Below are 26,229 nucleotides of genomic sequence, written 5' to 3'. Positions count from 1 at the left end.
CCCTAACCCTAACCCTACATCTTAGACGAAATAAAGCCCGGAGCAATTGTCGCAGGAGCAAATGTCGTGTCACCTTCAACTATGCCTCGTATAATGAAAGTGAAAGTATTTTTCGAACACTGAAATAAGACGCGATCTGATCTGGTTTAAACAAAAAGCCACCCCAAAAAAAGCCAACATTGGTCTTTTTGTTAACATCAGATCAGCTCTTATTTCAGTGACAGTGTTCGAAAATACTTTCATTTTATTACGAGGCACAGTTGAAGTGCTTGTGAATTAAGTTAGACCCAGTAACAATGTTGTTTTTAATACTAAAGATGACAGAATTTGTTTCCTCCGAGTCCAAACAGAAATGTGGACAAGCTAGTTTTCGCGTGATGATTCGTTATCCCCTGTGTAAGTGAGCTGCATCATACAGGTGAGTGAGCTTAAGACACGGGAGAGCTTCGGCCGGCAAAGTGCCTTGTGACAGGGCATAATTTATCGAGACTGAAAGAAAAAAAACTCTCTTCCTTTCAAATTAGGAACGTAGTTTAACTTCAAATAGTAGATCCTATTCTTTATTTGCATTATGCAATTCATGTTGAGACACAGAGATTTTTGAAAACCACCAAAAAGTAGCATTTGAGGACTCAAATATCCTGTACCTGACTATATAAGGCGCACCCCGACTTTCGATATTTTGCTGACGGAAAAAAGTGTGCCTTAATTGCGGACCTTGGGGAAAGCAGCAACCACGAGGCTAGGCTTGCTAACTGGCTGTATGCTTGCGCTCGCACAATGGACGCCAAATGTGGAATCAAATGCGATTCAGGGTTGCGATATTCGAGTAAAGAGCAACACGATTTTTAAAGGGGTTCTTAAGAAAACACGAGTGGCTCATGATGCACAGTTATTTACATTTAAATTATTGTTTTATGAATATTCTGTGGTAAAACCCCGGACAAATTAAATGCCATTTAACAAACATCTTGAGAAAAAAAGATTTTCTCTGACTTTCCAGAAGAAATGGACGAATTCCCGGACTTTCCCTGACTTTTTGCTTCTGGAAAAAACATTTTTAAATTCCCTGACTTTCCAGAAATTCCCTGACCCGTACGAACCCTGGTACCTAACGATCTTCATGAAAACGTAATCATACTTCAATTCTCTTAACACCACATACAACCAAGAAAACAAGAACAAACACTTAATATTCCCCGGAACCACAAAATGCCCATTGAGAGGCATTCCCTTTTCCAGGAGAAAAATCTTCATATCAAGAGGCATTGCCTAGTCCATGGGGAAATTCCCCAAATTGCCATTCTTCCTTACCATTCACCACACGACCCAAAGCAAGGGAGAATAAAAGGGAAGATAAAAGTAAGAAAGCAGCATGTATACTGAAGATAATAAGGCATACTCGCCAAATTAAAGATTTAGTGAAGATGGATGTCTAATTTGCAGTCTCCTTTACCATCAATGCTGAGGCTAAGAACTAATTTCTAAGAAAGGTTTAGATTTTAATAGACGGATGCATGTAATGTGTGTATGTTTAGAACAATATGAGGCCTTTTATAACCAAGGCCAGATGCAAAGTATAGTACCTTTGTACAATGTATGTGTCTGTCTACCTGTCCAGTTTAATATGAACACAATATTAATAGTGCAAAATGGCTTCACATTTTAAAAGACAACTTAGTTATTTTGGAAATGACCAATGGCTGGTCATATTTTCTATACAAATACCAAGTAGATAGAGAAAAACATGTGGATTTAAAATAAAAAGGATATTGGACTGTTTTATAACTTTAAAACTTTTTTTGTAACTTCTTGCAAAACAAATCAATGTCAAAGGGGCAAATTAGATTAAAAAAAAAAAATCTTACTATTTTTAGGCAAAGAAACACTACAAAAAAAAAATGAGGAAAAAAATCCCACAAAAGGTAGAAAAAGAGGAAGATAAAGATATAAGAGAAATAGATAAACACTGAAAGAGGAGATGGACAAGTTGGAAATATCTAATTAAGTAACAAAATGAAAAAATAAAATAAAAATAAATATAGAGAGTGAATTCAAGTTAATGGTATTTGAAAAATTCAGCTAATTACTTCATGACCTTATGCATTGAATTCTTGCAGGCTTGCAGCCCACATAGGGTGCAAGGACAAATAGACAAAAAAAAAAGCTAATTAATCTGTAGTCACCTCATCTCTGTTAATTACAATGTAAAATGGATGTCATCAACATTTTTGAACTAATTCTATTAAAAGGGAAAGATAGATGGAATATGTACAGCTTTGTAACCATACATGAGTCTATTGGCTGCGCAATTCATCTGCACAGTTGATATATGGGATGATTGAATTATACATCAAATATAAATGTATGATAATTCTCACTAATTCAGTCTTTTGACTGCTGATGTGAATGCTTTTTTCTTGTTGGAACTGTTGTTTATACTCCAATAAACCATTCTTTTTTTAAAAGTATTGTGTGGTGCTCCGCAAATAGAATGAAAACTCTGTTTCTTCTGAGCTGAAATAACCAGAGAATTGATGTCTATCTGCTTGATAAACCACTAATGTATCTGGCTCGTGTCAGTAAATGTGTGTGGATGCCGGGATAATCACAACATTAAACAACCACTGGCATTATAATGTGCAAAATATGCTAATGCAAATTCTCACCCAGTCTACATCGATACTTGTGGTTCTCGTACAACGCCCACAATTGACTATCCCCTGAATAGTGAATGTGAATGTTTATTATATTTTTCTCTTCATTCATTGAATGGTGTACATAATTCACAGCCTTGAGGATTGGGAGAAATGCGGAACAAGAAGTAGTTAAGTAATACCTCAGTCACACTTCACACCGCCTCCAAACCGACTCTAAACCGAATAATCCTTGCCCCTTTCTTCAGGGTAATGCATAATTTTGTTTGGTCTCTTGTCGGTCTGGTGTCGGTCTTGTTGGTGTGACTGTGGTGCCACTGACAAAAACATGATGCATATAGTGATGCATATAGTGATGCATACATGTAGCACTACTAGTCATGGTAAACATGTGCCATGGGCATGGAATAAGTAATGACATATATCTATGTCATGATAGAATATATAACAATCATATCATATTAACCATTTAGGGTACTAGTACAAGACTATTATGTAAACTTGTCTTGGGCAAATTTTTTCTCTTTGCTGAAAAGGATACGAAATAATTTTTTGGTAGTCTGAGATTGAAGCTTTGGCCTGCAGCACGTAGATTAGACTGAGTACGAAGACGGACACCATGTGCATCGTTAACGAGAGCAGAAAGAGAAAGAAGTAGCGGTAGTTTCTCCTCCCGACACAGTTATTCACCCACGGACAGTGATGGTCAAACCTCTGTATAAAAAGCAAAGAAAAAACAGAAATAAGATTATTAATCACTGAAAAAAGGTAGTATAATTAAAGTTAACAAAGGATGACATTAAATAAGAAATATCAAAAGTTAAAAAAAAAAAATTAATGGTGTCCTAGTTTATCATTGAGAAAGGGAGGGAGGGAGGGAGGGAGGGAGGGAGGGAGGGAGGGAGGGAGGGAGGAAGGGAGGGAGGGAGGGAGGGAGGGAGGGAGGGAGGGAGGGAGGGAGGGAGGGAGGGAGGGAGGGAGGGAGGGAGGGAGGGAGGGAGGGAGGGAGAGACAAACAAACAAAACAACAGACAGAGTGGAAAGAAACGGAGAACAAGACAAAAGGAAGGAGGTACATACATGTACTATACATTTTGTTTCTGTTCAAACTTGGCAATCTACACATCTGTCTACCACAATACTTGTATGCTCATGCTATACTTCTAAGCAATTGAAAAGACCAAACTGGTTCCAAATTGAAATACCCAAATGTACATGAAATATACGGTGATGAAAACAGAAGCTGACATTTGTCCAGAATCAAATAACAGTCAGCCAGGGTAGCATTTCTCGAAACCGTCATAACTAAAAGTTTACCACAATCCCATTGAAACATGTGTTAAACTTAATACACGCGTGTCAATGGGATGTCGGTGAACTTGTACTTATGACGGTTTCGAGAAACGCTGCCCTGGAGAACATACAAATTGAGTTGCAGTGTGCAATGCATATTCATAATCTATAGAAACCAGAACAATGGGTGCATATATTTAATATACCTAAGGAGAATGTTTATGATGACTGAGGAGATGTTGTGTATGGTTTCACATTTGCCTTTGAATTTCAACACAATCAAATGTACACATTTTTAAATCGTACATTATAAAAAGAATTATTCCCCCCCCAAAAAATTGTTTTAAAAACTATGAGCAGATTGGGTTCTTCACTCAAAGCTATACATGTGCTGTGTGGTGGAAGGAATTTTGAGGTTTCATAAACTTGTCGCTACAACGATTGCTTACCCGGCTTGTGGTTGAAAACCTCAAGTAGTACTTTTAATACCATGCAGTTAATCCATTGGGTGTGGTGCATTTTTGTGACATACCAGAAGTGAGAAGCTACATTATGTCTCCTATCAACTGTAACAATGTTTGCTCAAATTCAGTTTAGCATTAAAAGCATAGCCAACTATGTAAAAAGGTACTCGAGCTTCATGGTGAATCGTTATTTGTATCCCAAAGTTTATGTAATGTTATGTCAATGTAATGCTGGCGAAAAGAGAAATGGTTATTTAGAAAATATTTGAAGAGAAGCAACTGAAACAGAAAAGATTCTGACAGGGCACTATATGTTCATTCATTGCATACAAATCATCAACAGATAATGACATCTTCCTGTAAGTATAAGATCTCATACCAATGTTACATGGACATGGACATGTTCATGTTTTTTTTTCCCCAACCTCATGGAATGCTGGCGCATAGCCAGGGGGGGGGGGGGGGGGCGGTGGGGGTGGTCACCCCCCAAAAAACGCCGGCCAAAACAAAAAAGAGAGAAAAAAAAAAGAAGAAAGGAAGAGGACGTAGGAAGAAAAAGGATTAAGAGTCGAGAACGGTACAACGAATCGTCTTCTTTCTCTAATAATTTATGAAACGTCAAAGCTTCCGCGCTTCGCGCAGGAGTGGGGAAACTGAATTCAGACAAGGATTAAGAGTCGTCTGAGAATGGTACAACGAATCGTCTTCGTTCATTAATAATCTAATGAAACGTCAGAGCTTCCGCGCTATGCGCGGAGGAAGGGGAACTTGTTTCAAACAAGGATTAAGAGTCGAGGACGGTACAACGAATCGTCTTCTTTCTCTAAAAACGTCAAAAGAAACTGAATTTAGATAAGGATTAAGAGTCGAGAACGGTCCAACGAATAGTCTTCTTTTTCTAATAATGCAATGAAACGTCAAAGCTTCCGCGCTTCCCCCCTCCCTGCACCCACCCCCCTAGGGAGCGTGCTATGCCTGCTCTGTAAGTGATTTGTACACTTCGCGTGCTCACTACCGCCCCCCCCTAAATGGAAATCCTGGCTACGCACTTGATGGAATGACCCATACATGTGTATGGACCCTTGTAGTTGCTACTTGGTCGTTTTAAAACTTAAAGGGATAGTTGAGTTCTGTTTTCAGACAGCAATTGCCTTCGAAGTGCATGGTTTTTTCAAATTATCAAATATTTGTGGTGGTACACAAATATTAGAAATAGTTTTATTTATGGATATTTCAGCCGTCTCTGAACCGATTTTGATCAAACAAAGATGATTTTGTCATTTATATTGTATGTTCTTTCAAATTTGACACTCAGTTTTTCATTATCTCACAAACAAATATTTTGTGTAGCGCCCTCTGCAACAAAACTCAACAATCCCTTTAAAGATTCAACTACGATGGTGCCATGTGAACATAGCTACTAAGACGACCATGTAAGTTTATACTAACAGAACACCTGAGGTGGCCTAAGGAGGCTCCAAAATGGATGATTAAGTTTCAGTAAAAGATTTTTTATTGAAAATTAATTTGGCCTTTGATTCTGAATTCAGGAAAGGGCGGTGAGATAAGTACTCATCGAGAAGAGGTATTTTGAGTTTTGTTACACTGTAGTTAACCAATTTTGTTCTTCCAATTTTATTTAAAAGCAAAACTACTTCTGAAGAGAGAGAGAGAGAGAGAGAGAGAGAGAGAGAGAGAGAGAGGAAAGGGGAGGGGATGGGGGACACACACATTTCCCTTTGTTTTTTACTACCCAAAATTAGAATCCTTAAAAGGAAAATTTAGAATAAAGGAAATTTAAACCTTCAAGTCAAAGTGGCATATTATTTTCTAATGAACATTGTCAATTTTATTTTTCAGAGCCTAATTAACATGCACTCAAAAGACTATCACAGAATGTATGTGCTAGATGTATAAGATCTGCAGAAGGCGAAAAATACAATTCAGATTGAATTGTCCAGATGATTAATTCCCAATCTGAATAGTTTTTAATAAACCGATCTGAAAGTCATCATGGAATTTAGATGGTTCTAATGCCTGTAACAATTAAATATATTAGAGTATTCATTGATTTATATGTAATTTGCAGTACCGTATTTGCCGGCGATAAGGCCGCAGCGCCGTATAGGCCGCACCCCCGATTTTGACATTTAAAAAAAAAAAAAAAAAAAAAAAAAAAAAAAATCTTGTTTGTTTTGTTGTTTTGCTGCCGAAAACCCACGCGTGGAAGGACCTTCATTTAACATCGAGGTGCAGTTAAAGGCGCTGATTTGTGCTTGTAAACTTGTCACAAATAATAGTAACAATGTCGTTTTTAGAAGAATGTGTAAGATCATTAATGTGAATTAAAAACAATAAAGTACCTATGGTACCAGTGGTGTACCTTGTGGTACACCATTTGTTATAGAGAAAAATTTGAGGAACTATTATTATAAACTACATATTGAGATCTATTAGAAAGATTACTTTCAAACCAAGATGACAGTCAAATTTTAGTGTTGTTGTAGTTTCCGAGTGGTGAGTCAACACACTGATTACTGAGCTGGGAGACATTGCCAGGCATAGCGCCATAAATCGAAACTAAAAAAAAACAAAAACAAAAAAACAAACTTTTTTTACTCTTTCGCCGCATAGGCCGCACCCCGACTTTTTGATATTTTCTCTTCCAAAAATACTGTGGCCTATGCGCCGGCAAATACGGTATTTACTTTAAATTCTTTGCAAAAGAAATGTGTGTACATGTACCACAAGAACACACATCATATACATGTACAGGTACAAGGTCTATAGCTACATTTTACAGTGCTTTTGTATGGTACTACAATGTAATCACCTTTTGAGAGTAATATTGAGCTATAATTGAAGGGAATTGCAGGGCAAATTTCCACTTCAGTACTCTGCCTGAAAGCAAGAGACATACTTTGCAATGGGATAAACAAGACATTCATATCCCGGTATTGCAAAAAACAACAACAACAGAATACCAGATGGTATGTGGAATAAAAGACTATAGATATTAGATAAAAATGTAAATGTGTATGTAAATCCACTATAAAACAGGGAGGAGATTGATTTTTTTCTTCAAATGGTAATGCTGCCAGTAATTGTAACCGCAGTTCATTTTGACTGTTCATGTTTGAATATCAAAAGGCGATCCAACTATCAGAGCAATTTGCCTTTGAGTGCAAGTAAAGAAATAATTTGAGAGAAACAGATACATGCAAATGTACATGTACATGTATAAGATCAATACTTTTATTAGCTGACTTTTGAGGTTTGTTAAGAAGGCTGTAGATGACATGTATGGTGTAATGAATACAAATAATACCTTTGCTATTTACAATAAAACTCCTACTTTGTATATCAATCATGAGGGGAGGGAGGGGGGGGGGGGGGGGGGGGGGGGGGGGGGGAGGGAGGTGAGGGTATGAATCGGCAGAGGTGCATTATAAGAAATGGCAGAATCAAGAGTTTAAGCAAAGGTTGCCAACCGGTAAATGACCTAAATGCAGTTAAAGTCAAAACAATATTTGTGACGTCAAAGCCGACATAAAATCTCTCTTGATAAATGTCTGTAGGCAGGGCCAATGTTTTGCTCATGTGTGTTATGCATGTCTACTGGTACATTTACGTCACATACAATTCTGACAACCACCCCCCCCCCCCTACCCGTACCCTAATCCCCAAGCCCTCTATGAATTCATCTAATAGTACACACACTGAGTGATTTCAAGTTGGGTGTTAGTGTTAGTGTTAAGAGCAGTCGAGAGCTCTTAAATCGAGCTAAATAATTGCTGGTAAAATTAAGAGCCCGATAACGATACCAATATCGATAGCTTAACACCACTGTGACGTCACCACACAGACTTGATACACGACGATGATTTTAAAATGGTACATTAAAACTAAAGATATCATGAGAAGCACAGAATCAATTTACACTCATTTCTCTGGTCTTATAAAATAACTCATTCTATACAAAAGAATATATGAATCACATAGTAAAGGACCTGTTTCACATGTTTGTATTTGATCATTAGACAATATATAGCGTCGTTCGTGCGTTGCCTGTTGTGCGGGTACAACACTAACACCGAACTGGAAATCAACATTTGCTTAATCCCCACGGGCTAGTGTTACTGAATAGGACATTTGTACGTAAAATATTAACACCAGCCACAAAGGTCGGTTCAGCAGACGACAATTTTGCAAAATTGATAACACTACAATGTAGCTACCGGAAGTTGACGATATTCAGAGGTCAAAGCCTTAACACCAGCTGATTTCCATTTCGGTGTTTAGAGCTGTGTTAGTGTTTATTAAACACTAACACCAGCCTTAAACCCCTCACTTGAAATCACTCATTGAATGTTGAAGATATTATTAATCAGGTTTTAGCCCCTTAAAATTTATTTGGCAGTAAATTGAAGTGCATTTCATAGCAAGGCCTTTATGAACAGTTGCATACATTTATTTCCTAACGTCTTTCTAAATACTGCATCCCTCCATGGTTGAGGGTACTAAATGTACTTTCATGTATCACACTCCTCTGATTCTCAAAAAATTACTGATAACAAAACTGAAATGTAATACCTTTGAGTCATTGCTCAGTATTACTTTCAACTCATTTAGAATTTATATATAAACTTAAATTCTAAATGAAGACATACTTGACAATTGCTTAAAAACAATAATATCATTAAACTTTTTAATAGATCTATTGCTTAGAGGCCGAGTTGATCATTAACATTTTACATCAACAACTGAAAAGTAATCAAATACCGGTACATGTATTAGAAATTAGAAGAAAGAAATTAGCAGTCATATTGCCTTCGGGACAAAGGCAAATAATATGTTTTTCAAAAATTGAATTACGAAATATTGTTGAAAAAAAAAATCAACCTTGGACAAAAATAAAGACCTGTTTTTAATGCATGCAAACAATGACATTTAATTTCTGAATGTTCATCTATTCTTATAAGCGCATGGCTAACACAAGCCGGAGGGCAATTAGGGACGACAAAATGAGGTAAAGTAATGGGAATGGAGAGGAGGGGGAAGGAAGGGGGAAGGAAGGGGGAAGGAAGGGGAGGCCGGGAGAAGGAAGTGGGAAGAGTGGGGGAAGGAAGAGTGGGGGAAGGAAGGAAGAGGGAAGGAGGGAGGGGGGGGAAGGGGTAAAGGGTAAAGGGGAAGGGGTAAAGGGGAAGGGGTAAGGGGGAAGGGGAGGGGGGAAGGAATGGGTAAGGGGGAATGAATGGGTAAGGGGGAAGGAAGGGGGAAGAAGGGAGAAAGAAGGGGGAGGAAGGGAGAAAGAAGGGGGAGGAAGGGGAAAAGAAGGGTGAAGGGGGATGAGAGGGGGAAGGGGAATGGGCTAATCTTCAGGGAACATTCAGACAGGATATAGCGTAGTGTGATAACTTCCTGTGCATAATCAATGGGAAATGTGGACATCAATTATCATTTTCCACATACACGCCACAACCTAGTAGTAGATCGGCAGAGATAATGGAGCACGTAATCAAAGAGGTGACGTGTTGGTGCTGAGTAACTTTCAGGGAGGGGTAAGACGGATTAACGCTTTTGTGACAAGTCCAACTGTTTTGCACGCTACATGTAGATATCAATATTAATGCCGCTTATGGAATTACAAGTGTACTTTTAATGCATTTAATTAAAGGAGCTGGTCAACATGAAGGCAGACTCCATACTTCTAAGTCTTGGAAGTTGTCACAAAACCCTACGAGGTACCTTGACAGTAATGTGTATGCTGTGACTATTTCAGGTCACTTGTGTATCATAAATATTTAAATTGTTGTTAAATGCTAAGTGCTATGTATCTCATCTATTGTTCAAAATGCAACTTATTTTAAAAACAACAGAATGTAGAAGAAATTGAGAAACATAAAATAATTTTACAGAAATTGACTTATTATACAGAATCTTTCATAATGCAAATAAATCATTTGAGTACATGTCCTATGATCCTATCATGTTAAAATAACAAACAAAACACAAAACAAACAGAGACACACGCGACCCCCTCCCTCACCAAAACAACAACAATAACATAAACAACACCAATGAACAACTGTCAGACAAAGAGATATAATTACCTCAATACAATTGTTGCAGACACTACAATGTGAACATCTTGGTGGTCTGTAAAAGCGACACGTTGAACACCATTTCATACGGACTTGGATACCTCTGATTTGAACTGTTTTGTACAAGGGTGCCCTCAAGTCATCGTCTCTGTCTTCGTCTCCAACTGCAGCTATGAAAAATAAGAATTTGAATAAACATCATGCGGCAAGCATACAGTGTACATCCGCTGGGTGCTATATTAAGCCTGCGATAATTCAGACTGGAGTCTTTAGAAAAATGTGAGTTATAATGCCTCAGTCACACCTTTGCGTATTTGGCTTGCGCATTGCTGCGTATTTATGTAAATCCGTTTTAACATTTATTCCTATTTCTTGATTTCAAGAATTACCATTGCTTTACAACAGAAAATCATTTCTTGATATCAAGAAATAGGATTACATGTTAAAACGGATTTACATAAATACGCAAGCCATATATGCAAAGGTGTGACTGAGGCATAACAGAAGGAAATCAAATTCAACAGTTTAAATAAGTATGATTATGTTTCATAGCATTTATATGGCACCATGTTGATCTTAACATCATTCAGAGATGCTTAAAAAGGTATTGCCATTCCATTTGTTGGTAAATAATTATTCTCTAATTTCACTGAAATAACATGGACTAGCTAACATTTCAAGCTCTAAAATTAAGAAACTGAAATATTAAATTGTGTTCAGTTGAATAAGGGCAAGTAAATGGGGCTTCAAGACCTTATCACCTATGAACAGGTGAATGAATGATAAATGACAATTGCTCCAGAAACATTTACTTTGGGCAAAAAAATGGCAAAAAGATGCAGGTTTGAAATTAGGGTAAAGGTAAGACATAGAGGTGAATCTGGGGTTGAAGTAAGAAGCTTGACCAGTGTATGATAATGGCAACAGAGGAATTATGGCTGGATCACGTGTTCTTGCAGTTTGCAATAAGCCAGTTCACGGTTGCAGTCTGAGCATGAGCAGATAAAGGTCATTGCACAAAATACACAGAGACAAAATACTGGATATGAGCTCACGAAAGTAATGTAATCATTATTCATTTATGCAAAAGCAGTGCACTCCGTGACACACAGGTGGAAGTATTCTTTGAAAAGGAGAAACAAAGGCTATTTAATGTAGCACCTCCAACGCTGTAGGAGTGATTATTTCATATTTTGAAGATCTGTGGATATTCGGGGTCATTGATTTGGTACATGTGCTAACCGTGAACTGGTCTATTGCTCCAAGATCAAGATATCACAGTATAAACTTGATTCCCAACTTCACCACTATACCATACCCCCCCCCCCCTTACCCTAATCCTAGCCTCAAAAACATCAACCTGTAACCCTACACCTGTATATCTCTCACTACATAAAGCTCAAAGCAATTGTTGCGGTAGGATATGTCAGAGTACTATCATACAATACATATAGTTCCACCATGCATACCCTGCTAATAATTGCTCTGCGGTCAATGTCCTATACTTACCAAATTCCTTACTCAACCCAATACCACACACAATACTCCTACCTCAAACCCTAACCTAAAGCCCCACTATATAAACCTTATCCCTAACCCTACAAAATTTGATGAAAAAAAGCCCCTGAGCAAGCGTCAACAGAGAAAATGTGGGAACACCATCGTACAACCATCAAGAGGCCGGCTGAAAGCCTATGCTTACTTCTTGGGAATACTCCAGGATCAACAAACGTTGCTAGTAGGAAGTTGATGAGGGCAACCAGGAATAGGAGTCCATCAAAGGCAGCTATTGACGGGTGGTACTCACATTTAACAATCAGATCTCTTAACCTGAAATCAAAAGAAGAAATGAAATGTTAGAAATACAATACATATTTGTTTAAATATTCAGGGAATATCAGAGTTTTGAAGGCGTTTACTTTCAATTATTCATTCATTTGGTGTTTTCTTTAGATACAGAAATTGCATGACCACAGGGTTTCTCTACAAAAAACCCTGATAAAACACTATTAATAAAACATGAATATAAATTATTTTAAAAAGTCTGTAAAATACACATAAAGAAAGAGAGACCTTTAAAAAAAATTGTTTTTAAAGTACAAATGCATACTACCATAATGTGAATTACGGATCTTAACAAAATGTATCTCAAACAGTACATTCAATTCAGAACACAACATACGTTTGAATAGAGATGTTTTGTTTATTTATACAAATATATGTACGTGTAGGTACTTTAATTGTTAACATTTATGACAATAATCATGGAATTGTAGAAAGGAGATCTAGAGGTAACTCTATGAAGAAAACATAGAGTAGTAGACATCTATACTTAGTTTACTCTTAATTGCACAAACTGCATCCTATATCTGTGCTTACACATGTTTGTGAATTACAAACAAAAAATTGATAAATACATGTGCATTCTTGTTGTGTCTGTCCTTGGTCTGTCTACTCTAGGTACTTTTATCCGATACAGCTATCCGTTCACGCCTGTGTCTTGCCAGGCTAATACCTTCCTTCCCATACTCAGTTAACTCATCGTTTCCATTCCATTGGGTGCTAAACCACAAATTCTATTTAAGTGATTATTTGTCACTAATCTGCAATGGGGAAATACACTTATCCCTGTGTATTTCCTTGCCCAAGCACCACTGACCGAACAGAATGGCAGCTGGGTCAAGAGGGCAAAAGTATAAGACAGACATAATGATGTACAGTGTAAGTGCATCAACGGAATAGACATTCTTTATCTTCTTTTTCTGGTAGTCCTGTGTCCTTCAATATTGAACATTATTACGAGCGAGCGTGTGTGTGCTAAATGGGCGCAGTTAAAAGTGTAGAGGTTACATAAATACATGTACTGTACGTGTATGTAAACACTTGTAGGAAGTATGTACAGTACATGTACATTTAACTATGCATTTTCTACATATAATATGTGTGACTTGCATTCTGTTCTAATTGTTCATGTGTGTATTAGTAATTCAGATCATAAATGTAGAAACATACACTATGCACATGTTCATGTTTATGTTTTCACCAATCAACAATAGGCCTACCTAGCCATATGCTGCAAATATTAGAGAGAGAAAAAGATTTATAATGGACATCTCTCAGAACTAAATTTTCAAGTATAAGAATCCTCTGCCATTTTCCCATCCCTCTCTAAACTTCCTCTACAGTGTATGTACATATTTCTGAATGCAAACTTTGTAGGTCAACATATTGGCTCTTGATCATACATGTATGTACATGTAGGCCTACTTCAGGTACCGGTGCATGTACATTTACAATAAGCATCTGAATTGTACAGTACATGTACATGCAGTCTTTCAGACCAAAGCATAATTGCCCCTTTTGATGGAACGAAGGCAAATCAATACTTCTTGACCGGTGGTAAAACCCTCGTCCCACGCAAACAGTATCCTGCTTTTCTTGGAAGGTTAATTTTAGAGAGGACACGCTAGCTCACGCAAGTGTCACTGACACCTGACGTTATTTCAACTGTATCCAGTCTTGTTTCATCAAACCACTTCCAAAGCCATTTAGATTGTGAGGAGGTGGAATTACACGAGTGTTCATGATGCGCTGCACGTGTCGTATTTTCAGATTGCAGACGATATATCAAGATGTAAATATACATGTATCCCCAATAGGACATGTTCGAAATGAGAAGTTTTAAAGATGAAGTTGAGTTCTGGTCATGCAATTGCATTGTGAAAGAAACGGTGTGGAACCGACCAGAAAAGGTTGATCATCTAACATATAAGAATTTGTGTGTATTGCAAGGTTCTGGAATCATCAAAATGATACGAAATTTGGCCAAGTCTTGGTAAAGTTACAAACACTATACACAGAAAGATGTTTAAGACTACACGAACATGTGGCGTAAAAAGCCGGCCACCCGATTTTTACGATGTTACATGCATATTTAGAATATGAAGGCATTTGAAGAGCCATGCTTTTAGGGGACATGTCTTATCTGATGTTCTTCCACAATTGCATAATAAGAATGAGTAACGCTCACAAATTATTTTTCACCTCTTCCCAGAACTCGACCTTCTCTTTAACTGCATGCATGTTCTGCTCACATACAGTATAACCATTTTGTTGTTACCAAATAATAGCTCAATTTCATGAATCCTATCGCAAGTTGGCTGCTTTAGTCATGTCAATCTCTCTATTCTCATCCCAGAGTCCTCAACAAGCAAACTGTCTTACATTGAATTCAATTTTTCAAAAAAAATTCGTAGCATTTTCACAATTTCTGTTCTATGAAAATAAAATAACTGAAGTAGTTTATCTGTGATATTACATTGTGAAAAAAACCTTACAAATTGTAATATACAAGTACATTACCAGATTGATCTTCACACACAAGAACATGTGTATACAAGTCACGTAAAATAGGCGCATCTACATGTACGGTATGTAATCAAAGAAATACATGTGGTTTGTTTGACATTTCATAAAATTTAGTATTCACCATTTTAAGCAGTCGATTCTTAATTCAATTTCCTGTTTACATATAGACGAGCAGACAAACATGCATCTTAATTGAACTTTTTAAATAATTGGGATATCATTAATTTTCTAGAATGTCATTCCTTGTATAGCATGATCTAGTTCATTCATGCACCTATTAGAATTCTGATATCAAAATCAATCATGGGCACTATATGTGATATGAAGCATATAATGTCTTCAAAAGATGTTCAATTTGTAAAATAATGAAACGATAGTTTAACCCTTTCAGAGATATAGGAGGGTTTAACTGCCACATTTGACATTGTATCTTTTACTTTCGAGCCTATCAAGAGGGCTTTGTTGTAAATGTCTTCATATTCAAATTTTTTTTTACAGAGCTACCAAGTGTCACGCATTAGGCGTGACATCACGCATTTCGAGGGTCTGAAAATGGCTCTCACACATGGCGCGCGGACAGTTTTTTTTTTTTTTTTTTTTTTGCCGAATATTCCGGAACGAGAAATCGTACCTGAGTAGTTCTCAACCGTGCGGGTACTCGAGCATTCGACTACCCGTCGCAGCCTTAGCCTGACCATGTTACATACATGTAGACAGAGGAAGGTGACAATGTCCATCAAATAATAACATTCACGCACCTTTAAATATAATTTTGTACGACAATGAATGGCTCTAGCAGAACAAGGAGCTACTGCTGAATGCATCAACAGACAAATGTCATGTCCCAGGTGTGCTTTTGACACCTATACACTCTAGGCCTGTCCTCATCAGCTGGAGTTTGCCAAATAACTCGCTATTTTAACTATCCCGATCGCAAATTGACTTGCCTCTTCATCAGCCCACAGTTGCAATTAGCAGGATAATTTGTTGAGAAAATATCTCCAAAATCTTGATCTTGTCTCGGAAAGGGTTAAACTCTCATTTCCTTATTTTACAAATTCAACATCATTTGAAGACATTGTACTTAATTTGCGCCCGTCCTAGCTAGTTTGTGATGAGCGTATCGGTCTGGTGAAGACACAATTTCGAGCTGCGGGATAACATCCGGAGTCTGAAAATAGCGGGTTATTTGGCAAACTCGAGCTGATGAAGACAGGCCTAATGTACATGTACACATGAAGTAAACCTTTGGCAGACAAGAAGTGGATAATCTTTCATCCATCTCGTCTCTTTACCACACCCATTATCAGTATTTTTAGCATACATGTACAATGTATAAGTACTACAATAAATCAATACATTTTTCTATTCTCAGTTTCTCACTCTCTTCTTCATCAACTCCTTCTCTTTCTTTCAATAGTGACTCTTTGCGTAGGAAGACGATGCACATTTGTTGTCATGGCGATGGATGTACATGGAAACAATCAAGAGGGTCCTGATTTTATCTGCTTCCATTTCCCATTAAAAATCGTCCATGCATGTACATGTACATGTATATATCTCTTTTTTCTCAAAACCACCAAGCTCATCTACATGTACATGCAGAGTGCTTAAAAAGATGAGCAAATTTAGAAGGCTACAAGTAGCAAATTATCTCACATCCCATGAAACCTAAGACTTTAACTCTATTCAGTACAAATTGAAACCAGAGAAATTGTATATTGTACGTGTGCTAAAAGCTGTATGTAGCGTTCCGCTGTTTGCTCCATTAGTTGAACATAGAGGGAAAGGGGTTCATACTTCAATATCCAACTCTTTCCCTCACTTACAGTATGTGTAAATACTAAACAAATCTTGCGCAATACAAAAGAGTATGGGAAAATAGTCTGGAGGATAAAAAATCACAAGATTCTCTGGAGGTAATGAGAGGGAAAAACATCTACTATTGTGAAATATTTCTGACTCTGCAACTCTGACGTCAATATGCATCTTTAGATGGCTTGGATACACTACACAACCCTGAAACACTACTTCTATATCTCTCTCAACTTCACTCTCTCTCCCACTGTCTCTGCATGTATCTCTTCTGTCTGTCCCTTTCCTAACCCATCTTTCTCTCACCATTTCATCCGTCAATACATGGTTGTCAATTTTCTTAGACTTAATCTGATATAAATCCCCTGTTGGGAAATTAAGGCATATTTGTGATTTAAAGTTAAACAAAAGAAAATTTAGGCAAAATGGATTGTATGTACATGTATGTATGAGAGCACTCAACTCATCCATGATGAGAATTTGTCTATACTTTACTACAGGTTGCTAAAAATAGACAGAGGAAAAGAAATGAGACAAACAAACATATTAATAAATATATGATGATTTCATGGTGAATATTGTGTAATGCTTTATGCACATTCCACATGAATTTATATGTATGATATAGGTAACGCAAATATGATGAAGGTTCAAAAATTTCAAATAGAAAAAAAACTGCTTAAAAGATGATTTTTTCTTTTTCTTCTGCTGTTGTGTTTGTTTTTTGGCATTTCTAGCTACATTTAATAGAAGTTAGACATTTCTTTACATCACATTTGTTATCTAGTGTATATTGCTATCACAACACTGGAATAATTCCATTCTGTTAAAAAAAAATGATATTAAATTTTTAAGCAGTAAATGTAAAAACAAAAATCAAATCTTATATCTAGTACTGTAATTTTACATACACACACACACTACAAACATGTGGACTATATATGTACATTTTTATCTACAGAAGATATTAAAATACTAGATATACATGTACACCCCATACTTATATTATCTATAAGCCATCTGCATATAATAACAGTCACTCAGCTATCTTCATCTGATGTTAAACTACTGGTACATAAATCATTTTTTACTTCTCATTCACCCAATTGCAATTCAATTGATGGGTGTCCAAAATACTTTGTAAACAACCATTGGCCACCTAATTCACAACTTTGACAGGTTTATAGAGAGGAATCACAGCAGGATATAGTGCCCCAAAAAGTAATTAACTGTCGAAATTGATGGTATTGATTGACTGGAGTTGGGTTTCACTGCTGCCAAAAGATTTGATCAGAAATTATCTTTTGTTCATCTCAACTAGCCAATTGGTGCAATATACACTTATCTCTGTGTAAAAGATAAGCTTGAGTTCTGGTATTGATAGAAAATTAATTACAACTTAATGAGATGTGCCAAACGATTTTTGGTAGAAAATGTATAGGGGCTGAGTAATGAGCATAAATAGATATGGAAATCAATATAAGTAGGCCCAACACCATGTGATTTAAAACACAGGTCACTATGTGCAAATGAGAGTTGTGGTTTTTAATTGAAGATGATTTCCAGCAAGTTTTTACAAGGTTGTTTTTATTTGACTGGTTCAAACAATCAATCTACTGCAGGATAAAGAATCCAGAATGAATTATAGCCATGTTCTCTTGACAAACAATGCCCATACCAGAGCTCAAGATAATCATCTGGCCTGCAACAGATGATTTATCACTCAGACTAGCTCTTCACCGTTTTATTGAGATGTAAACTAAGAAAAAAGGATGTACATTTGCACTTGTTTGTAAATGAGGCCCATCAAACTATGTTATTTACCTTGTTTGTTTGGTTCATTTGGTTAACATACAGGAGGATATTTAACTAGTATTATTTTTTCATCCACAAAAAATTATCAGATTCCTCCCAAGATCAAGCTACATGTACATGTATACACATTCATGAATAGGGCATAGGATTGCCATAGGTATTCTACCGGTAATTAATTAATATTCTATTATAACCATTGTCTACAAGATAATGCAGTACACACATGTGCTGGAAGAAGGGCTTGGAGTCTTATCCCGTTGAACATCCAAAATACGTGCTGGTTATTTGTGTGCATGTACATGCACTGTAGGCCTACACCAGACATGCTCATGTAGAAATGTAGGAATTTGAGTGTTATTTAGAACATTCAAAGTGAGGAAAGACTAGATGCAATCTAAATTCTTCACAGATATTGAAAATAAAAGATTTTGTTAACAGCATTTCCTATGAACCCAAATTGTGTTAACCCGACTGAAGTCTGGGCAGAGCTCTAGGCCCATTAAACAGGAAGATAATTCACCCACATCCACTGTCACGCACCGCCATGCACACCACACAGCTCTCCCAGCAGAGATTCATATTACATAATTAAATGCTTATCAGGCTAACCGCACACTGCTGCTATGCATAGGAATGGCATAAAAAAAAATGATTTAATGGAACTACTCTAGATGCCAAGGGCCCTCACACTCTCTGTATCCCTCACTCGCCCCATCCTTACTCTAACTGTCCATCCATTCATATATGTCTCTGTCTGCATCTCTGTCTGTCTGTTCTCTTTCTCTTTCTCTCCTTCTCTCTCTTTATCCCTCACGAAAGTACCACTCCCTTACTCTCCATGTTCCACACTGTATGCCCTTCACTCTCGTTCACTCACTCCCCCCCCCCCCCCCCCTCTCTCTCTCTGTATGTCCCCGTACATGTACATTTATCTTCCTATTCTGTCAGTCTCAATCTCTCTGTCTCATCTCTCAGTGTACCCCTCATTCTCTTTCTCTGCCCCTAGTCTCCTTTCTATTTGTCCCTCTCTATATATCCTCCCTGTAAAGAAAACTTGTACTTTCTATCTCTCTCTCTCTCTTCCATCTCACTCTCCCTCCCTGTCCGTCAAAATCTTAGTCTCTTACATACATGCAACCTACATGTAGTGTTCCTACCTCTCCTTCTTTCTCCCCCTCCCCCTCTTTCTGTTCCCCCACTCTCTTCCTAACCCCTCACTCTCACCCCCTCTCTCTCACCCCCTCTCTCCAGACATGCAATATATCACTGGGAGCTCTGGCGCTCTCTCTCACTCTCACGTTCTGTGCTGCCACGGTTCGACATGAATATATGAATTATGGTGGGACGCCACGCAAGTTGCTGGGAGCGATGCACAAGTTGCATTTCATTAGAGATACGTTGATGGAATAAAGTCGCCACACAGCACTCTTCCCTCAAAGCGGATGGATAACAGCATTGCAAGGTCATGGGAAAACAGAACATACAGTTCATACACAAAACGTGTCTACGCAACATACACTGTTAGTTTTGTAGCATTTCTCTCTTTATCACCCCCCCCCCTACCTCCTGCTCTCTCTTTCTCTCTTTTATTCTCTATAAAATATCTTACCCCTCCACTTCTTTCTCATTTTGTTTTCATATTTTTCACTTTATATATCATCTCTTCATGTGTATACATACATGTAGGCCTGTTTGGGGAACAGAAGCTGTTCAAAATTAGAGCCAGTAACAAAAAAGGGGGGGGGGGGGGAGGGGGACAACTGAACTATGTGTTTGCTCTATGATGTACAATACATAAGAACAGAGCTTTGGATTCTTAAAGCAACATGAGCATGATGGGACTATTGTCTTTCAAGCTCAGGAAACAACCTCTCCTGTCTCTCTAAGTAACGAAAGTATTTCCTTTTTAACGATCTCCCCCCCCCCCCCTTTCTTTCTTTTCTTTTTAATGAGAGTTTATGGATGTGGGGAAATATTTACATTTTCCCTTTTATTTCATATCATATTTTTATCTCTGATTATATATTTGAAATATAATTCCTATATAAAAATTACCTCGTTTATTTCCCCCAAATGATGAAAAAGTCATGTTAGAAATAATATACCGGTACACATTTATATTTAAAAGTTCATTTATTTTTGGATCTATCCTCCATTCCATCCTCAGATGTTACAAAAGGATCACATTTACATGTGCATTAAATATTATAGTTATATTCATAATTTTGTATTTGATATGCTCTTAGTTTAATGCTATACATGTGTGTAGGTTTAATATGTTACATACGTGTAGATACATGTACATGTACATTTATATTGTACCTTCTTTTGTATTCATATTTGCATGTATAGCACCATGAGCGTCATGCTTGACGGGCCTGGTGCGCTTTAAAAAAGCCCCCATTATTATTATCAACTAATTGCCACAATTTCATTAGTGACTCTTTAAGTGCATATAGCCTTTTAGTTGTACGTACATCAACATATCAAGCATATGCACCAGCTTACATGTACATGTATGTAGCATAACTTACTTTATCAGCCAAAATGCAAAGTTATATATATGTATTTTTTTCTCGTAAATCCATTTACACTGTATGATGTAGAAGAGTGTGTGGGGTGGGTTGTGTTCTACATGTACCCTCATTAATACTAACAATTTGTTTATTTCTTCTTCTTTTAAATAAGGATATCTATTTTTGATTCTTTGTTTTTACAACATTGTACCAACACTGTGCATTACATTCTAAGTACATGTACATGTAGTACATTACATGTAAGCCGGTGGCTGATCTACATGTACAGTAGGGCAGGGCATTTAAAGGCTGTCTGTATTAGTTCGGCCAGAAGGATTAGACCACCCAGCGAGGTCACCGACAAGTGGCTATCTCATCAACTCAGCTCTCAATTAACATAAGAAAAAGAGGATCATGGGAGACCTACAGGCACCAATTGGGGAAGTTTTCTATAAAGAGGGAGCAAGTAGCTACAAGTAGGACAGTGGGGTTTTGACTGACCTCTGTCAGTCTTTTATCCCTTTTGGAAACCAATAAGCAATACCGGTACATACATGTAAGTACAGTACACAACAAAAGAGTTGATAGTTTCTTTTTCCTGAATTGAGACCTCCCCTCCCCCTCACCCATTTTCATTATTACTTTCACAACAAAATCCTGGATCGACGCCTGATACATCTGGGAAACAATATTCATGGCCTGGATACTGTGTATACCGAGATATTAAACCAGAATGTTCTAGCAAAACAGCTACATTATGCAGCTACTGTATGAAAATGTCACAGTTCAATGGAGAATGCCTTTTGGCTCTTATATTAAATTGGCTTTATGATTGATTAACCAGCAAAACAAAAAGAGTCTATGAAAGGCAAGTAAGAGATATAATGTACATGTACATATGAGTGAAAACAATGATGGTGGAATTGTGAAAATATGTCATACAGGCAAGGTGTTAACTCATCTTGATGCATTTTGATGATGATATTATAAAATTTATTGCCGAAGTTGACATGTCACGACCCACACATACATGTATACAGTTGTACCATGTCAAATGTGTGAATAAGTTACATTGTTCCTGAACCAAGTGCTAATGCGTTTAATCTATTACGCACCATGAGTGGTATGCTACTTTTCCTGTCGATACATTTACAAATGATGAGTTTACATGTAGGGTCACTGTCACTGAGCTGGGTCTTGTGTGCGAACATAGTGCATGTGGGCCATTACTTATACTTTATGGAAATAGCAAACTAATGAGAAAGCCAGGCGCTACAATTTTTGTCTTTTCTTCCAGATGTACGCTCAGAAGTTAAAGGAAGTATTAAATATTATGATCAAGTCATGAGAGTACTTGAATTGGTCATGGTTAAACATGTAAGATACAACAATACTACATGCCTGAAATGTTCAGGGAAATGAGCAACATTTGGTACAGGATAATCAATGTGTTTGTGTATATGTACGCGACGCGACCGCAGTAGGCCTACTTATTCACGTGTGTGCAACATACGCGAAACCGAAGCGTGAGGAGAACTTTGGTCTGTTTTGCAAAAGCTAGCGCATGCTGACCCAGTTAATCAAGTCCATTAGTTTACATGCAGTTGTCAAAAAAGAAGTCCTAGATGGCATCAACCAGTATTTCCCATGCTACAGCCCCTTTATAGGGAGAGTAGCTTAGCAAATAATGATAACACCATTTAGGCCTTTTTTTGGACAACTGCACGTAAACAAATGGACTTGATTAACGGTAGTCAGCGACTTAATCTTTACATGGTCAGCGCGCGCTAGCGTTTGCGCAACAGATCAAAGCTTCGCTTCGGTTTTGGGTATGTTGCACGCACGTGACTGCTGCGGTTGCGTCGTCTGTAGTCGTATTATCCCTGATCGGCCCGAGTCAGGCCACAGGAAAGACACACAGTCTCCTCATGCTACACTCCCTTTAACAGATGTTTTTGTACATCATGAGAGAAGCAGCAACCATACGTGTAAAGCTTGCAGGTAAAAGAAAATGTATTGGTAAGAAGGGAATTGTATTTGAGGCCCCAAATCAGCTGACAGATGCAATGGCCAAGGGTGATCTGAAGAAATGGTAATTCCCTCTTATCATACTTGTATTCTATATTTTAAAAAAGGCTTTTTTTTTTAAAGATCAATTTTATTGATAGTCCCAAAGGGCCTTTGCACCACTCCTCAAATATCTTGGTGATTCCAAAAAAAATAATTAAAATCAGACCCGACATATACATTTACATTATCAACATTTCACTTTACAATGTAATAATGATTATATTTAAAGATACTGTTTTAAACTTTTGTCGCAAATATGGTCAAAAGATGGCAAGAAGTAAGACTACATGTACATGTACATACGCGGTGTATATCAAAATGGTAAATAAATGTACAGTAGGCCCATTAACACAACCAAAAAACATTTTGAAAAACCATAGATTTTTTTCTAATGTCATTTACACTACTGGAAAAACCCATGAAAAACTGTTGGTGTTTGATAATTGCTTTTTGTGGCTGAGTTATGCCCTGTATGCATTAGCAAGGAAGCAAGAAGAGTCACATGACCACAAACCAGAATCATTCATCAATGTTTTGAGAGCGAGCATTTATAATACAAAAAACAGTGAAATTCCTGCTGGTGTTTCAAAAAACAACAGTCAAGAGATCAAGAGGCAAGGTTTTTTTCTTTTCGATTTGGGTTTTTATAAATTTGTGATTACAAGCAGTCGGTAGATGCTTAGCAAATTTGGACGAAACAACAGAATTTATTTCTTTTTAAATTCAATTATTTTTGCATTCAGTGCAAATTCAGCTAATGTGGAGCTTTTGAATTCATTGCGGAATAAAAGTTGATAAGAGATAATTGTTCCTATGCACACCTGTTCTCTCCCTTTCCAAGTTGAATTTTGTATCAATCTTATCTTCCTTCAATCACTTCACATTCATTTTGTGTAGATTGTACATTTGTAAAATGTTATCACAGTGAATGACTTTTAACCACCACTACAGTATCCATGTGAAAACCTTGCTGACTAGCCTGGAATTCATTGTATGCTCAACCAGCATAAAGGTTTACAAAGAAAGCAAAACCAAACCCTTTGCTTAGAAATAGAGAAGGAATGCATCATTAAAGGTACTGTGTCCCGTTTGCAGGCCAAAAAAATGAAATTAAGGTTAAATTCCAATGGCATTTGAAAGATAATACTAATTTAGAACTTCCCTAAAAAGGTGGGGCTTGAAAGTGTCTTCGAGTGAGAAAATAACGACTATTAGTTGTCAAATCGACTTAGGAGCTATAGAGCCAATAAGTAGTAGTCTTGATTTTCAGAACATTGTACCGAATGGTCATACGTTTTATGCTGCGCAAAGCTTTAATCAGTTTAATTTTGGCCATCACAAGAAGAGGGTTATTGATGTACACAAATGCTCATGTACCCTTTACAGCCCATTTTATGTATGTTATTACCGAAGAAGAAAAAAAGCCAGTCAGTCACTCAATAGTGTCTGACAGTTAAATCTAGCAAGTAAACGGGTTTCCTTGCATAATTTGAATATTAGGACACTGCTAACGTTTAAATTTCACAGATAGGACATACATGACATATTCATAATTCCTGCAAAGTTCTACAGAATTTGAGGTTGGCTGCAAAAGGGACATAGTACCTTTAACATACAGTGAACAGTTTTTAAAAAAGAATTCTTTGAAGCAAAAGAGACTTGAACATGCATTATCAGTTACTTTGTAGGGTATCATTTTACCCTGGCCTGAAGATTACTACTTTAAAATTGTAGCTTGGAACCCCAAACCCTGTTCTGAATTCATTTGTCAACCAGATAAACCTTCACTGTAAAATATTTTTCCAAGTTCTTTTTTAGATCACTTTTTTTTCTCACAGTATCTTATGATCATCTACTTTTGTTTATGTCTCAACACCCATCATAATCCAGATTTTTGTCCTAATACCAAATTTGGAAGGAAACTGTACAATTAAAACAAGTAATTTTATCTCTAAAAGCTTATATTTGGATAATTTTTACATTTTTTATATTTTTGTAAAAGCCCTTTTAAAAGCCATTCTTATAAATTTCAATTCAATATTTGGTTGAAAATCCTGATTTAAAAAAAAATTCACAGTGTAGGTCTATACAATCAAATATGAAGTACGCATAGACCCTACCCTGTGAGTCTTTGTGAAAAATTTGTTGTCTTTTGACAAGTGAAAGTAAAATTTGAAGTTTGAGAACTCTCAATCCACTGCCTCTGTGTTCTGGCCTCAGGGTACATTATACGGGCGCTCGTCTGAGATTAAGGATCGACTTCGTAAACGCGGACAGATGTGTCCTCAAAGTGAGGATCGTCTGCATATTCGCAGACATTTCAGATTTCCGATCCACGCATTGGCGATGCGAAAAATGGATTCCGCGATGATTTTCTTGATGCATTTTCCATTGACTTTGAACAGAGACTTCCACATTATGAGCGATAAGACGGACAACACAGTGAACTGGAGTTATTTTCTTACGCAGGATCCGTTTTTCGCATCACCAACCCGAAACCTGCAGAGCCCCAATGAAAAAAAAGTCTGCAGACAAATGTTACTTTTGAGGACATAATTTGTGCCCGTTTATGAGGATATCCTCGTTTATTAAGACAATCCTAATTCTCGGACCAGCGCCCCCACTGATTACATCATCATTCATATGTCTGCAACTCAGGTATCAGATCATAGACATTAGATGGTTTTTGCAATTCTCTTACTCCCACTAAGATTTACATCTTCTCTATTCATACATTTAGAAATGGTTCAGTCACAAACAGACACAGTTTACATGTAAATACACATCAGACTTGGCAGTGACACTGACATTGAAAAACAAACAGCTGAAAGTGAAGTGGCTCGAATCAGTCGCCGATTATTTTATAATCAGATTGTAAAATACTCACGGAAACGCGAAAAATAGACCAGAGGTACCAATGACAAGGATGTAAGCAATCGTCACAGGGATATATCTTGTCGAAAGTTTACATTTTCCTTTACAGCAACCCATGTTGATAGATATACACAAGACATTTAGCGGTGGAAATTGACCTCAGATTTTCTCAATCGCCAAGATCGAATAGATCGCCCATCTTGTTGATGGTAGTTTTATCACCACACATAGTGGGATCACTACGCGAATGCAT

The 26,229-nt window shown here is 37.2% G+C and overlaps 1 protein-coding gene across 2 annotated transcripts in view; it reads right to left on the bottom strand.

Annotated features, from left to right (window-relative positions):
- Positions 1–26,207, bottom strand: part of LOC586843 (palmitoyltransferase ZDHHC5) — a 56,885-nt gene extending 30,678 nt beyond the window's left edge. The window contains exons 1-4 of one of the 2 annotated variants that reach the window (XM_030991495.1): positions 25,990–26,207; positions 12,221–12,348; positions 10,528–10,688; positions 3,199–3,371 (exon numbers count right to left, since the gene is read on the bottom strand). In XM_030991495.1, the coding sequence (XP_030847355.1) occupies positions 3,199–3,371; positions 10,528–10,688; positions 12,221–12,348; positions 25,990–26,093 (566 nt within the window). In that variant the 5' untranslated portion in view covers positions 26,094–26,207. The remainder of the gene's footprint in view (positions 1–3,198; positions 3,372–10,527; positions 10,689–12,220; positions 12,349–25,989) is intronic. The other variant, XM_030991496.1, reaches the window with a different exon arrangement.
- Between the last annotated feature and the right edge of the window lie 22 nt (positions 26,208–26,229).

This window comes from Strongylocentrotus purpuratus, unplaced genomic scaffold (genome assembly GCF_000002235.5).
Source record: "Strongylocentrotus purpuratus isolate Spur 01 unplaced genomic scaffold, Spur_5.0 spur5_scaffold_2, whole genome shotgun sequence".
NCBI classification, from domain to species: domain Eukaryota; kingdom Metazoa; phylum Echinodermata; class Echinoidea; order Camarodonta; family Strongylocentrotidae; genus Strongylocentrotus; species Strongylocentrotus purpuratus.
This window is presented reverse-complemented; position numbering and strand designations above follow the sequence as displayed.